At 43.9% G+C, this 14,023-nt stretch overlaps 1 protein-coding gene across 1 annotated transcript in view; it reads left to right on the top strand.

The window, feature by feature from the left end:
• Nucleotides 1-13,631, top strand: part of TTL (tubulin tyrosine ligase) — a 38,021-nt gene extending 24,390 nt beyond the window's left edge. Inside the window, exons 6-7 of the mRNA XM_047069058.1 lie at nucleotides 6,862-7,005; nucleotides 9,932-13,631. Of these exons, the coding sequence (XP_046925014.1) occupies nucleotides 6,862-7,005; nucleotides 9,932-10,046 (259 nt within the window). The 3' untranslated portion in view covers nucleotides 10,047-13,631. The remainder of the gene's footprint in view (nucleotides 1-6,861; nucleotides 7,006-9,931) is intronic.
• Nucleotides 13,632-14,023: the final 392 nt, after the last annotated feature.

Genomic DNA, 14,023 nt, shown 5'->3' with positions numbered 1-14,023 from the left:
ATTTATATACCTAATATTTATTTCACAGCCTTCTTAGAGTTAATAATTTATCACTTCAAATAAAGTACAGAAAACTTATAACCTTATAGTTCACTTAACTCTCCCCCTCTATAGTTGTTGTATATATTACATCTACATACATTGAAATCTCTACCACGTAATGTTATAATTTTTGTTACCAATATTCATATATATATATTATATGTATGACAGATTATTAGGTTGGATTTTTTTTTAATACAAGACCAAATTGTATGCTGTCTACAAGAAACCCACTTTAAATATAAAAAGAGAAAAATATTTTATTTGCCTTTTTTTATTCTCTTCCTTCAGTCCTGAAGTTCCAGGTTTCTCTCTGGCATTGTTTCCCTTTAGACTTTAGCATTTCTTTTAGAGCAGTTCGTTCTGTAGGTAATAACATCTTTTAATTTTCTGTCATCTGAGAATGCCTTTGTCTCACCTTATTCCTGAAGGATATTTTCACTGCTGTTGCACAAACATAATGTCAAGCAAAAATTACAAAAAATATAAACTGTGTATACAAGATGCATACAGGTTGGTTCTGTTCATATAAATTGAAAAGCAAAACTGAAGTTATTTAGAGGAATGTGCATGTGTGGTTAAAATAGAGAACTGAAGGAATGAAAACCATAAAATTCCAAATAGTGGTTATCTCTGAAGGGGAAGCAGAAGGGACCAGAGAAAGGATCCTAAAGGAATTGGATTGTAGATACGTGGTGGTCATTAATGCCACCTATATTTTAAACTCACAAGACATCATCATTATCATCATCATTATTATTATAGAGTTAATAGTCATTTAGATTTTCCTATACATTTTAACCTTTTATGTTGCTTTTTTTTCTTTCATGCATTTTCTTGCTTTTGTCTAGGATCAGTTTCCTAACTTTTTTTTTTTATGTTTATTCATTTTTGAAAGACAGAGAGAGACAGAGCACAAGCAGGGTTGGGGTGGGGAGAGAGGGGGACACAGAATCTGAAGCAGGCTCCAGGTTCTGAGCTGTCAGCACGGAGCCTGACGCAGGGCTCGAACTCCCGAACCATGAGATCATAACCTGAGCCAAAGTCAGACGCTCAACTGACTGAGCCACCCAGGCGCCCCATCAGTTTCCTAATTCTTAAAAAACTCATTTTTATTCCTTTTTAAGTAAAGTCTGCTGCTGATGAATCATTTTGGTTTTTTATTTATCTAATAATTTATCTACATTTATTTTTTCTTCAGATTTTTTAAAATGTTTGTTTATTTTTTTGAGAGAGAGAGAGGGGGGAGGGAGGGGCAGTGAGAGGCAGAAGAGAGAGGCAAAGCAGGCTCCAGGCTGTGAGCTTTCAGCACGGAGCCTGATGCCAGTCTCAAAGTCATGGACTGTGAGATCATGAGCTGAGCTGAAGTCGGATGCTTAACTGACTGAGCCACACAGATGCATCTATGTTTTCTTTATGTTTTTAAAGACGTGGAAAGATTTTTTAAAGACATGTTATGGAAATGGATTTCTAGATCAGCAAAATCTTTTTTTTTAAACACTTTGAAGATGGCTTGCCATTGTCTTCTGGCTTCTGTCTCTTTCTGGCTTCTGTCTCTTCCTTTGAGGTGTCAGCAACAATTTTAGCTTGCTCTGTGTCTTTTCTCTGTTTTGAAGATTTATTTTCATCGATTTTTATAAGCGTTACTGTGAGTTGTGTATACTTGTCTTTGTACTTATTGCTGCCTACGTGTCATAGTGCTTCTTGAATCTGCGGCTGCAAGTCTTTTATTTGTTTTGGAATATTCATGGCCGCTATCTTTTCCCTTTTGGCTTTTGTCCCATTCTTCTTTCCTCTGGGACTGTAATTACATGGTACCAATCCTTTTCACTGTCTCATATTTCTCCCATGGTTTTTGTGTATCATTTGATCTCTTCCTTTAGCAATTAAAACCTGTTTAAAAAGGAAAAAGGAAAATGCCAATGAAATGTGTTGATAACTCATCTCTTGAGCTCTTGATTTTAGGGATTGTGCTTTCCGGTTCTAGAATTTCCATTTGACCCTTTTTAGATTATAGTTCTCTTGTGAAATTTCCCACTTGTCTTATATTGTCTTGAACATGTTAACAGTGATTCTTTAACATCTTCATTTGATTAGTCTGAAATCTGAATTACCTGTAGTAGACGTTAGCAAACTATGTCCTATGGGCCGAATCCAACCTAAAGCCCGTTTTCATATAAACCATAAGCTAAAGTGGTTTTTACATTTTTAAAAGATTTTTTAGAAATAGAAGAATACGTAGCAGAAACTCTCTGTAGCCTTCAAAATCTAAAATAGTTACTGTCTGGTCCTTTGTAGAAAAAGTTTGCTAACCCCTGACTTACATGTTTGCTTCTGTTGTCTGTTTTTTCTCTCGGTCCTGTTTCTTGATATGCCTGCAAATAATTTTTTAGTGCTATTACTCACTTGTTATAGTTTACTAAATCCAATAGAGATTTTTTTTTAATTTTTTTAACGTTTATTTATTTTTGAGACAGAGAGAGACAGAGCATGAACGGGGGAGGGTCAGAGAGAGAGGGAGACACAGAATCTGAAACAGGCTCCAGGCTCTGAGCCATCAGCACAGAGCCTGACGTGGGGCTTGAACTCACGAACCGCAAGATCATGACCTGAGCCGAAGTCGGACGCTAAACCGACTGAGCCACCCAGGCGCCCCCAATAGAGATTTTTTTTAAGTTGAGGTATAACATGTGTATGGTAAATTCCATGCATCTTAAGTGTACAGTGTGGTGAACTTCTAATTATGCGTATACTCAGATAATCATTACACAAATCATGATATAAAATATTTACAGCACCTCAGAATACTTTCTTGAACTCCCTCAAAATATATACTTCATGCCACTGATAGCCACTCTTCTGACTTTTATTACCATCCTTTTGCTTATTCTTACACTTTATGTAAATGGAATTATACTGTATTTCCTGTTTCCTGTTCAACTTTTTTCACAGTTATACCTATGGGTTTCATCTGTATTGTTGCATAGGAGTAATTTACCTTTTTTACTGCTGTGTGATATTTCATTGTGTGATTATTACATGATTTATCCCTTCTATAGTCGATGGACATCTTGGTCTTTATCTTTTATATTTTAGACCTATAATCTACCTGAATTGTTATATGTCAAGTGTCATGTTTCTCTGTGGGGTATCCCGTTGACCCAGGACCATTTGTGCATAAGGCTGACCTTTCCTCACTGTATTTTGGTGAGGCTTTGTTATAAATCAGGTGATCCTTTATGTGAGTGATCTCCATTCTGTTCTGTTGGTCTCTTATCTGTTCTGTCATTACCACCTGTCACAATGACTGAGACTTTTTCCTTAATGTATTCTACTATAGAGTCTGGCAGAATAATTATAGAGTCCCATTCCTTCAGGGATTGTAGGTGCTTAGAATTCTGACACCAGAGAAATCAAGTATGCTGAAGAAAGATTTCCTATTTTAGGCAAAAGATTTATTAGATATTTGTTATACCACCACCACCATCACCACTCCCCCATTGTTCTGTACAGTTCAGAGAGTGCTGCTACTTTGGTGCTATAAATGCTCCCAACAGCTCTTAAGCGTGTATGTGTGTGGTTTTTTCCCCCTGCTAGCCTCCCCCTAACTTCCCACTCCTGCTGAAAAAAGATGTACTGTATAAAGTCTCCAATGATGAAAAAAAATTCTTTAAAGTGAATTATTAATCTTGAGCTTCCAGCAAATTAAAAAAAAATATTTAATTTTGATTTGCTTCTGGCTCTCGGTTTTTCCTTTATGTGTTTGAGCATGTTTCTTTCACTTTGTTGGGGTTCTTTCTTTTCTTTCCTTCTTTCCCTTTCTTTCTTTCTTTCTTTCTTTCTTTCTTTCTTTCTATCATGAACATCTATTAAATTTAAATGTTTTCTTAATTATAATATTGGAAAGGATATTTTAATTAAACAAAAGTTAGGGGTGCCTGGGTGGCTCAGACACTTAAGCATCCAGCTTTGGCTCAGGTCATGATCTCTTGGTTTGTGAGTTTGTGAGTCCCACATAGGGCTCTCTGCTGTCAGTGCAGAGTCCGCTTTGGGTCTTCTGTCTCCCTTGCTCTCTACCCCTCCCCCTCTCACGCATGGGCAAGCGCGTCCACGTGTGCACACGCTCTTTCCCTCTCTCTTTCTCTCTCAAAAATAAACAAACATTTGGGGTACATGGGTGGCTAAGTTGGTTAAGCGTCCAACTTTGGCTCAGGTCATGATCTTGTGATTCGTGAGTTCCAGCACCGCATCAGGCTCTGTGCTGACCACTCAGAGCCTGGAGCCTGCTTTGGATTCTGTGGTTCCCTCTCTCTCTGCCCTTCCCTGACTCACGCTCTGTCCCTGTCTCTCAAAAATGAATTAAAATGTTAAAAAAAATTTTTTTTTTAATAAAATAAGGGGCGCCTGGGTGGCTCAGTCAGTTGATAGTCCAACTCTTGGTTTCAGCTCAGGTCATGATCTCATGGTTCATGGCATTGGACCCCACCTTGGCCTGTGCTAACAGCACAAAGTCTGCTTGAAATTCTCTCTCTCCCTCTCTCCCTTTGTCCCTCCTCTGCTTGCTCTCTCTCTCTCAAAAAAATAAACTCGGGGCGCCTGGGTGGCTCAGTCGGTTAAGCATCCGACTTCAGCTCAGGTCATGATCTCGCGGTCCGTGAGTTCGAGCCCCGCATCAGGCTCTGTGCTGACAGCTCAGAGCCTGGAGCCTGCTTCACATACTGTGTCTCCCTCTCTCTCTGACCCTCCCCCATTCATGCTGTCTCTCCCTGTCCCAAAAATATATAAACGTTAAGAAAAAAAATTTTTTTTTAAATAAATAAACTGAAAGAAAAAATAAAATAAAAATAAAACAAAATGTCATGTGTAAAAATGTTTAAAAAAAAGTTAAGGGTATTCTTTCATAGTAGAGATAAAGACACAGAAAAAAATGTGATATGTGCCTTACCAGTGTAGGTTAAAAATGAATGAGAGGGCGCCTGGGTGGCGCAGTCGGTTAAGCGTCCGACTTCAGCCAGGTCACGATCTCGCACTCCGTGAGTTCGAGCCCCGCGTCGGGCTCTGGGCTGATGGCTCAGAGCCTGGAGCCTGTTTCCGATTCTGTGTCTCCCTCTCTCTCTGACCCTCCCCCGTTCATGCTCTGTCTCTCTCTGTCCCAAAAATAAATAAACGTTGAAAAAAAAAATTTTATAAAAAAAAAAAAAATGAATGAGAGAAGAAAATTTTATTCCAGTTGGTTGTTAAATGGCTAACTGACCAAAATTATATTTAAAGGTTTAAATATATGCATAGAAATATTTTCCTTTTCAGGGGGAGAAAAAGTAAGTTGACACTTGGAGAGGGTCGAGATGGAGGGAAGTCGGGGGAGCAAGACCCCGGCTCCAAGTTCACAGAGGTCCCAGTTCATTCATTCTTTCTTTCTTTCTTTCTTTCTTTCTTTCTTTCTTTTTTTTCTTTTTTTTTTTTTTAGAGGTCCCAGTTCTTTAATGTCATTAGTCACAAACTACCTGTACAGATACATTGTGGAGTCAGTCACATGGAAGCCAATTTCTTTATTTTTCCTTCTAAACATACAGTTGTGTAGGAGGAAAGCCATTCCTGGTAATCTTAGAGTTGTCATAACATATTTTATTACTAGAATAGATATTTTGCCCCAACATTCAGTTGAGGGAAAAATCAGGGAAGGTCTTCATAAAACAGAAATAGCATAGGTTGTCTGGGATGGTTATTCTGGAAAACAGTGATTTATTATTCATAGGTTCTTTATAAATTATTTCATTGAACTATCCCAGCACTAGGACTAGGTATTATTTTTACCCCTTCCTTTATGGGTAAAGAAATCAAAGCTTGGCCCAGAGAGGTTAAAAAAAAACTTGTCCCAAATTTTGGCCTTAGCCCCCTGACCTTAGATCTCATGTACTTACTCATTTTCTGAGATTGACTTTGAACTTTTTTGTGTTTGTGTTTTTTCCCAATTTTTTTGAACAGTAGTGGTGTTCATAATAATTCTATTTTCTATTTCAATATTTAAATCTTTTAATTAGTAATAATTTGGCATTAGAACTGGAGCTAGTGGAAGAAATGAATGAGGCCAGCTTCACTGCAAATTCTGCCCTTCACCAAATGGTAGTCCATTTCTTTCATATGGCAAAAATGCGTGGGAGTGTTTTATTTATTACAAACAAATATGGCAGCAGCCCTACTGTTGGAGGAATCCACCTATCCACGGGCCACGGTGACTCAGTGCTGTGGTAGGAAAGCAGCCCCTACCTGTAAGAACAGGACTGCAGAGTTTTCTGACAAATAGCTTGATAAGTAGTATTGCCTTGAATAATCTGTTGGTAACAAATTTAAAAGAGAGAATTGGGGCACCCGACTGTCTCAGTGGAGTGTGCAGCTCTTGATCTCTGGGTTGTGAGTTCGAGCTGGGTGTTGGGTGTAGAGATTACCTAAAAATAAAGTCTCATGGCACCTGGGCGGTTCATTTGGTTAAGCGTCCGACTTCGTCTCAGGTCATGATCTCACTGCTTGTGAGTTTGAGCCCTGTGTCAGGCTCTGTGCTGATAGCTCAGAGCCTGGAGCCTGCTTTGGATTCTGTGTCTCCCTCTCTCTCTGTCCCTGCCCTGCTTGCTCACTCACCCTCTTTCTCTTCCTCTCTCAAAAATAAACAAAACATTAAAAAAAATTTTTTAATAAAATAAAAACTAAGTCAAAGTGGATTTTTATCAGCACTTTTGATATAAAATCATCCAAGTATGTCTTCTGTGTTCCTTCTCCCTCAACCAACCCGTTCTCAGCGAGCTCTCCCACTCTGCCCCACAGAAGCTGCCTCATGAGCGTGGAGCCCGCCATCAGCACCAGGCACCTCCCTTACCAGAGCTTCCAGCTCTTTGGCTTTGACTTCATGGTGGACGAGGAGCTGAAGGTCTGGCTCATTGAGGTCAACGGCGCCCCAGCTTGTGCCCAGTAAGCCTGAACACCACTGCGTTTTAACAAATGGGAAGTTGGTTCCACAGTAGGAATAGCCTATCTTGGCAAGGTAGTGAGCTCCCATTACCAAAGTGTTCAAGTGTAGACCATGTAACTGCTGTCAGGGAGGGTATCCTTTGGCCGGACCCTGCCTGGCGGGGGTCAGGGGGCTTTGCTGAGTCAGTCCTTCCTAATTCCCCCATGTGTGTTGAGCAGTAGTCTGTGCTCAAGTGGGCAGTAGTTGCTATGAAAGTTTCAACAAAGCTAAAAAACTGCCAGAGGAGACCCTCTTGTGTGACCGGTTCAGGGAGCAGGTCCTGTGAGTGGACCGGGACGGTGATGACCAAGAAATTGAGGGGCTCCCTGGGCAAGAAGTGTTCTGAGAAGGCATTGTAGGCACAGTGGAGCTAGAAATGGTATGTAAGAGAAGAGTGTCACATGCACCAAGGGGAGGAGGGGAGAGCCTTCAGAAGGGGGGCATAGCATCCAGTGGAACCATGCCCCATGCCAGGCACTATGGGAGTTGCACAGATGAACAGAATGTGCCCTCAAAAGCATGATGGAGGCCTTAGATGTAAGGGAAAGTCAGACGGACCTTATCCTCATATGCTGCTGGTTTTTCTAAAGATTCACTTTCATCAGGTCGAAACCCCTCCGTGGTTCCCCACATCCATGTCCTGGAGGAGTTGAGGTGATCTTCCTCCACAGGTTTAGGAGAAAGTCCCAAACCTACAAGGGGCAGTATTAACACACAAGTAGCTCTTTCATTAGGAGCCAGGCCTTTGCCACGCGCTCAGTGGCTGCGACATGGCGGGTGTGATTCGTCTTGTTCGGCACTCCCTTCAGCCAACCAGTACTCGTTAGTACCCCCCAACTCGCCAGGCCCCGTACTGGGCCCTGAGTCACAGTCATGAGCAGAGATGCAGACCCTGCCCTTAGAGAGACTGCAGGCATGACAGAGGACCAGACAAATACAGATTACAAGCTGGGACATTTTATCCTTGGTAAAGGATGTGAACGGTAATATCATTGAGCAAAGGGCTGCTGTTGAGGGGTGGTGTTTGGAACTGAGTTGGAAGGAGGAAGGAGAGGTGAGCAGACTGAAGCAAGGGGGAGAGCAGGCTGGCTCACATCTTCTCTTCACCAGATCCACCTCAGCCTGCCCATTTTCCCCTGTCCTTGCAGTAAAGGTTCTGTCCTCCCTCGTGCTCCGTGCCCTATCCCCACTCCTGTCCTACGTCCCCTGGCCTTCCTCATTCACAGTATCATCCTTTCTTCCCCCTTCAGGGTGTGGTTCCCATCAGCATGTGGGCGCACAGCAGATTTCCACAACTGTCAGAAAAGAGCCCTCCCCTGATGCCATGTCCTGCTCCAGAGACTCCTCCTCCCCACTCGGGTCAGAGCCAAACTTCTAGAAAGCAGCGCCTGCTCAGGCCATCTCCTCTTCCTCTGCCCTCATGCATGCCGTGGATCATTCTGGGCTGGATGCTGTCCCCTCCATCCCGTATAAACTGCTCTAAGGTCCCCAGCTGAGTCCACGTTGCCAAGTCCAGCAGCCCCTTTCTGTCTGCACTTCCCTGAGCCTCTCGGCAGTGTTTGAGGCAGCTGCTCACACCTTGCTGAGACGCTCTTCTGTTGTGGCTTCAGGCACACTCTGTACCGGGAGGGTTTGCCTGAGGAGGGGTGGGCAAGATTGGCCCCCTGTTCCTCATCGCCCTGGCTGTTTGTCTTCTCTATTACGCTTTCTCTGAACGTGATCTTATTCAACTTCATAATTTTAAAACCACCAAATTGCATCACAGCCAAAGTTCCAGACCAGTGTCTGCACCGGCCTGCCCACCGTCCTGCAAGGATGTCTGTGGCTGTCCGAGAGGCACCCCTTGCCCCAGGCTCTCCCGTCCCCGTGAATGACCACCTCCCCTCTGCACAGAATCTAAGCTGGAATCCTGACCCAGATCCGGCCTCCTTCTCTCCATTACCCTCAGATTCTGGCTTGAGGCTTGTCAGCTTGGCCTCCAGCCTTGGCAGTCCCCTGCCGTCCACCTCCCCTGCCCTCGCTCTCCCACAGGTCATCCTCCATCACCGTGGACGCTTTTGCCAAGAGCCTCCAACAGGGACCTCCTCTTCTGCTCTTGCCCCTGTAAAACCCACTCTCCGTGCACACTGCTCCTTCCATGGGCGCTGCCCCTCTTTTCCCCCTCCCCCAACATGTTCTCTCTTTCTCTCCTCCTCTCCCCTTCCCTGTTTTCCCCTTCCTTCTGCCTTTTTGGGTCTGTCTCTCCTCCATCCTCTTTTCTAAATTTTTAAAAATGTTTTTACTTATTTTTGAGAGAGAGACAGAACATGAGCAGGGAAGGGGCAGAGAGAAAGGCGGAGACACAGAATCCAAAGCAGGCTCCGGGCTCTGAGCTGTCAGCACAGAGCTCAACACAGGCCTCAAGCTTGTGAACCGCAAGATCATGACCTGAGCCGAAGTCAGACACTTAACTGACTGAGCCACTCAGCCCCCACCCCCGTCATCCACTGTTTGTCTGACTTCACTCGTTCTCCAGATCTTGGCTTAGCTGTCACTCCTGGGTGACTCCTTAGCTGTCTTTCCTGGAGTTTCCTCAGCCACACAGAGAGGGGGCGGTATACCCACTGCAGACAGGCCAGATGAAAGACTTACCCTTGAAAATTGCCCGTCTTCCCTGCCGGTGAGAGCAGGAGCTGTTTGTTCACCTGAGACCTTCTAGAAATGTTTGTTAACGGGGTGCTTTATCTTCATGCCATGCCTCGTGCAGCATTCGTATGTATGGTGGAAACCAGTTTTATAAATTTGGTCACGAGATGGAACATCTAGGGCAGGTCCTGGTGATAAACATGACTTTTCATGTGCGTTTTGATGAACATCTTCAGTGATATTTCTAAAAACCCGTTTCAGGAAGCTCTATGCAGAACTGTGCCAGGGCATCGTGGACATAGCCATATCCAGTGTCTTCCCGCCCCCAGACGTGGAGCCACAGCACATCCAGCCGGCCGCGTTCATCAAGCTGTGACCCAGGGAGGCGCCCAGAGCTGCCTCAGAAGAAGCATGAGCTCCTGCTCCAGGGGAAGGTGAAAGGTCAGGATCGCTCGTTCCCAAGCCAGAACTGGAGAAAGAGAGGCAACCGGCCAAGCCGTGATGGAAGAGAGAGCATGAGAAAAAAAGGCGACCTCCCCGAAGAGTGGTTGCTCAGGGGTTCCCAGGTGGCGCTCGCAGCACTGCTGTCGAGATGTGAAAACCGCGGCAGACTTCTCTGAGGGGAGAGTACAATATTCTTCTAAGGGGAAAAGACAGGGTCTTGATTATTTTATGTTCTCGTTCTTTAAAAAAAAAAAAAAAAAATCCAATTTTTATCCTAAGGCAGCATTGTGAGCAGCGCCTCTCCTCCCTGGGGATCAAGACTGTTGGACCTTTGGTTGGTGTCTTTCCACCTGCTGCAGCCTTAGTGCCTTAGCTCTATGCCCAGCTGCAACCCTTTTGTCTGGGACAGGGATCGGATGTGATAGCTTTCGGGAGGTGGCCGATGTGTTCCCCGCCCATCCCTCTCCACAGCACCCTGCCCATGGGAGTCTGGACAAGCATGCACCAACAGTCCTTGGTTCCGTGCTAGGCGCCACCTCGCGGCAAAGGGGGTTTTCCTCACCACGTTCCTGATGGCGTTTGGTCAGTCACCTGTCAGGGTTGCTGTGGGCTGGGCACCAAAACGGCAAATGCTGCTCTCGATCTGCTCTGTGCATGTTTTAGAAACCAAACAGCAAGTTTGCCACAACATAAGCATCAAATAAGCATGAGAGAGAAAAAAACACGATGTCTTGCTTTACTTAATAGTTGGGTATGGTGGATCTTTGAAATATGATGATTCTCAGTTATCTTGGTTTTAACCAGAACTCTACATGCACTTTTGCAAAGTTCCCTTTTGTTCTCTTTTTGTTGTTGTTGTTGTTGTTATTGTTGTTGCTGTTTTAACTTTTGGAAAAACCCCTCTAGGGGGCAGGAGAGTAGAATTCCACATACACCCCACCGCCGCCACCAGGTGGCACTGCCCCAGACCCAGGCGGCTTTCCTCCATTGTCTTGCTCTCCAAGCACCTCCTGCAGGAGCTGGAAGAGGTTTTGTTCCAGGGTTTTGTTCTTTTCTCTGCTTCTGCCTCTTGACATCAGGGTGAGGCTCCGAACGAGTGTATGTCTGGCCTGGGAAAGACATGGTTTCAGAGCTCCACAGAGCATCTTATAGGTCAACAAAGGTGTCCTATTAGGTGTAGTTTCCATTTACTGGATCAAATATTCTGTAGATTTTTCAGGAGGCTGCATCAGTACCAGTGGGAAGAACAAGATGCTACTTGCCTTCAGTGTGAGCTGACTGAACAGGTCCTCCCTAATAGAGTGTGCTGGGAACCACAGCAGGCCCCCTGTCTAATACATGCTGTGTTCTTCTTGCGTGTATATATGTGCTCCATTATTCTTTCTGCTTGTCACCAGACAACAGTTCTGTAGTCAGGGAGACTTTTAAAAAGAGAAAAGAGAGCAACGCCTCCTCAAACATGATGAGATGTGGGAGCTTACAGTGAAGAAAGGAATATTTCATAGATGCAGCAGTGGGTGTAGAATGTGATGGCATTATGTCGGGGTGAAGGAGAAGGGCCCAGCTGGTTTAGCTTTTCTGTGAATTTGGAATTACAAGACAAAAGCCCGGGTGGTTACCCAGAAAACAGATAATGAGGTTTGCATCCAGAGCAAAATAAAACAGTTAGTGGTGGAGGTCAGTCTTGGAGGCCCAGCACTGTTGGGTTAGTGTCTAGAAAGTCTAAGTGTCTGAGTCCTTGGGAGGTCTCTGTGGACTAGTTTTGGGGAAAGCATGGAGGTTTCTGTAGTGCTATCACATGTGAACGCAGATTTGTAACAATCTTTTCGACCCAAATTAAAGGGACATTTGAGAGTTTTCCAGCGCTTACAGTGACAGAGCTAAGAATAGATGTTGGAAGTTCATGGATCTTGATGGATTTTCTAAGAAATTTAAATCAGTAGCATATACGTGAGGGAAGTAAGGCTTTAAAAAGAAGGTTCTGCTTCATTCCTCACATGGTTTCAAATAAGTATCTATTTTATGCATTTATTTTCAATCAAGTGGGATGGTTGCCTCCGAACTGTTCCACACCCTTCCATGATATCCTTGGCACAGATGGTTATGCCTCGCTCTTCAGTTAGTCTTTATATGTGCAGTCCGAGTACATTTCGCCAGTTGCTGGGGGAGGAGGTGTTCTTTATTTGGAGATGATTCCAGTCTTGGTGGTGTCATTTAGCTGCACAGTGTGAGATGAACTCGTTAACCTCACTGTGCCTTAGTTTCTTATCTCATGGAAGAAATTGTTGCCTGACCTAGGGACTACCTCAAGGGCGTTTAGTGAGGACAGGTGAAATTAGGAAGACTTGAGAACCTGTAGTACCAAGGTTCTCAGTGTTGACGGTATGCTGGACTCACTGGGGAAGCTTTTAAAAAATGTTGGTGTCTACACCCTCCCCCTCTCTCCCACCTCTGACCAATCGAATCCAAACGTCAGGCATCAGTATGCTCTGAGATGCCTTCAACCACTGCTTGAGAAGGAAAGACAAATGCATTATTACCTTAGAATAATCAGATAAGGCCTAGGACTTTTTTTTTTTTTAAAGTTCCTTTGGGAAGGACAGGCATTTCTTTAAGAATGACCATGTTGTTGCCCTGATACAGGCAACTGCTGTCTAAGCACGTTCTCTTTTTGCTTCCTGTCCCAGCATTTGTAAACGCAAACGTGCTTTCATTTACTCACACAGTTTGTGAAGCCCTGACAACAAATGTAAACAGACAGGAACTTATAAATCTTTTAAATATGTGTTAAGATTATTAACGCTTGAGAGAGAAGCCCCTTCCCTCACACTTAACTCCTGGCGTAATCCTAAACTCGATTTTACCCAGAACATTGAAGTGCCTCCGTGTCTGTAGGATACAGTGGAGCAGGTGCCGGCATACTTCCCAGCTGACTTGATGTTTCAAATTAGTGCCTCGGGATCATTATCTCAGACTTAGCAGTGCTGGAAATGTATGGGATCCACGGAATCCGCAAGCAGCGGTGAAGCTCCCAGAGGGTGTTTTCATTGACAGCCAAGGTTGTGTACAGCACGTGTGGACCCAGCCCTGTTGTGGGTGTGGGGGGGACTCTACTAGAGAAGACAAGGTGCCAGAGTTAGGTTTCCTGCAGCATGTGGCTGCTGTGGCGAAAATGCAGTGACACAGTTGTCTCTGATCCTGAACACAGAATCTGTACCTAAGAGGAAATTACTTCTGAAAATAAGGTGATTTTATGAATGTTTAAAATTCCCAGAGCATTAAAGTAAAGTAATATTTCAAGTATTTTTGTGCCCTTGGGTTCTATCATCTTATTGTGGTTGTTGAATGTCCTAGGAGAGCACTGGCTATTTGAATCCATGACTTCGTTACTCAGAGGTAGACAGACTTTTTTTGGAAAGGGTCAGATTAGTAAATATTCTAGGCTTTGCAAACCAAACAGGTTCTTTGTTGCATATTCTTCTTTTTTTTTTTTAACCAACTCTTTAAAAATTTAAAACAGAGGCATCTGGGTAGCTCAGATGGGTAAGCGTCTGACTCTTGATCTCAACTCAGGTCTTGATCTCGGGGTCATGAGTTCAAGCCCCGCATTGGGCTACATGCTGGTCATGGAGCCTACTTTTAAATTATTTTTATTTTTATTTCTTTTTTTTAGTACACACAAACACAAGCCAGATGTGGCCATTGTTTGCTGACCCCAGCATGTTACTGAATACATAAGCCAACAGATTGTCTTTTGAAAGTGTAATGAGCTCCTCTAGGGTGAAGCATTGGAACAATTTCCACAGCCAAAATCCAGTCCATGTCTTACATGTCTTGTATATTGTCTGAATCATGATGCAGATTGCCAGATGGGTCCCATGGTTGTGAGAAGGGAGGAGGTAGAGGGGC

This window comes from Lynx rufus, unplaced genomic scaffold (genome assembly GCF_022079265.1).
Source record: "Lynx rufus isolate CCGP_SWC_20201006 ecotype Redwood Valley unplaced genomic scaffold, mLynRuf1.p SCAF_8, whole genome shotgun sequence".
Taxonomy (NCBI): Eukaryota; Metazoa; Chordata; class Mammalia; order Carnivora; family Felidae; genus Lynx; species Lynx rufus.
The sequence above is the reverse complement of the archived record's forward strand: the minus strand, read 5'-3'. Positions and strand labels throughout refer to the sequence as shown.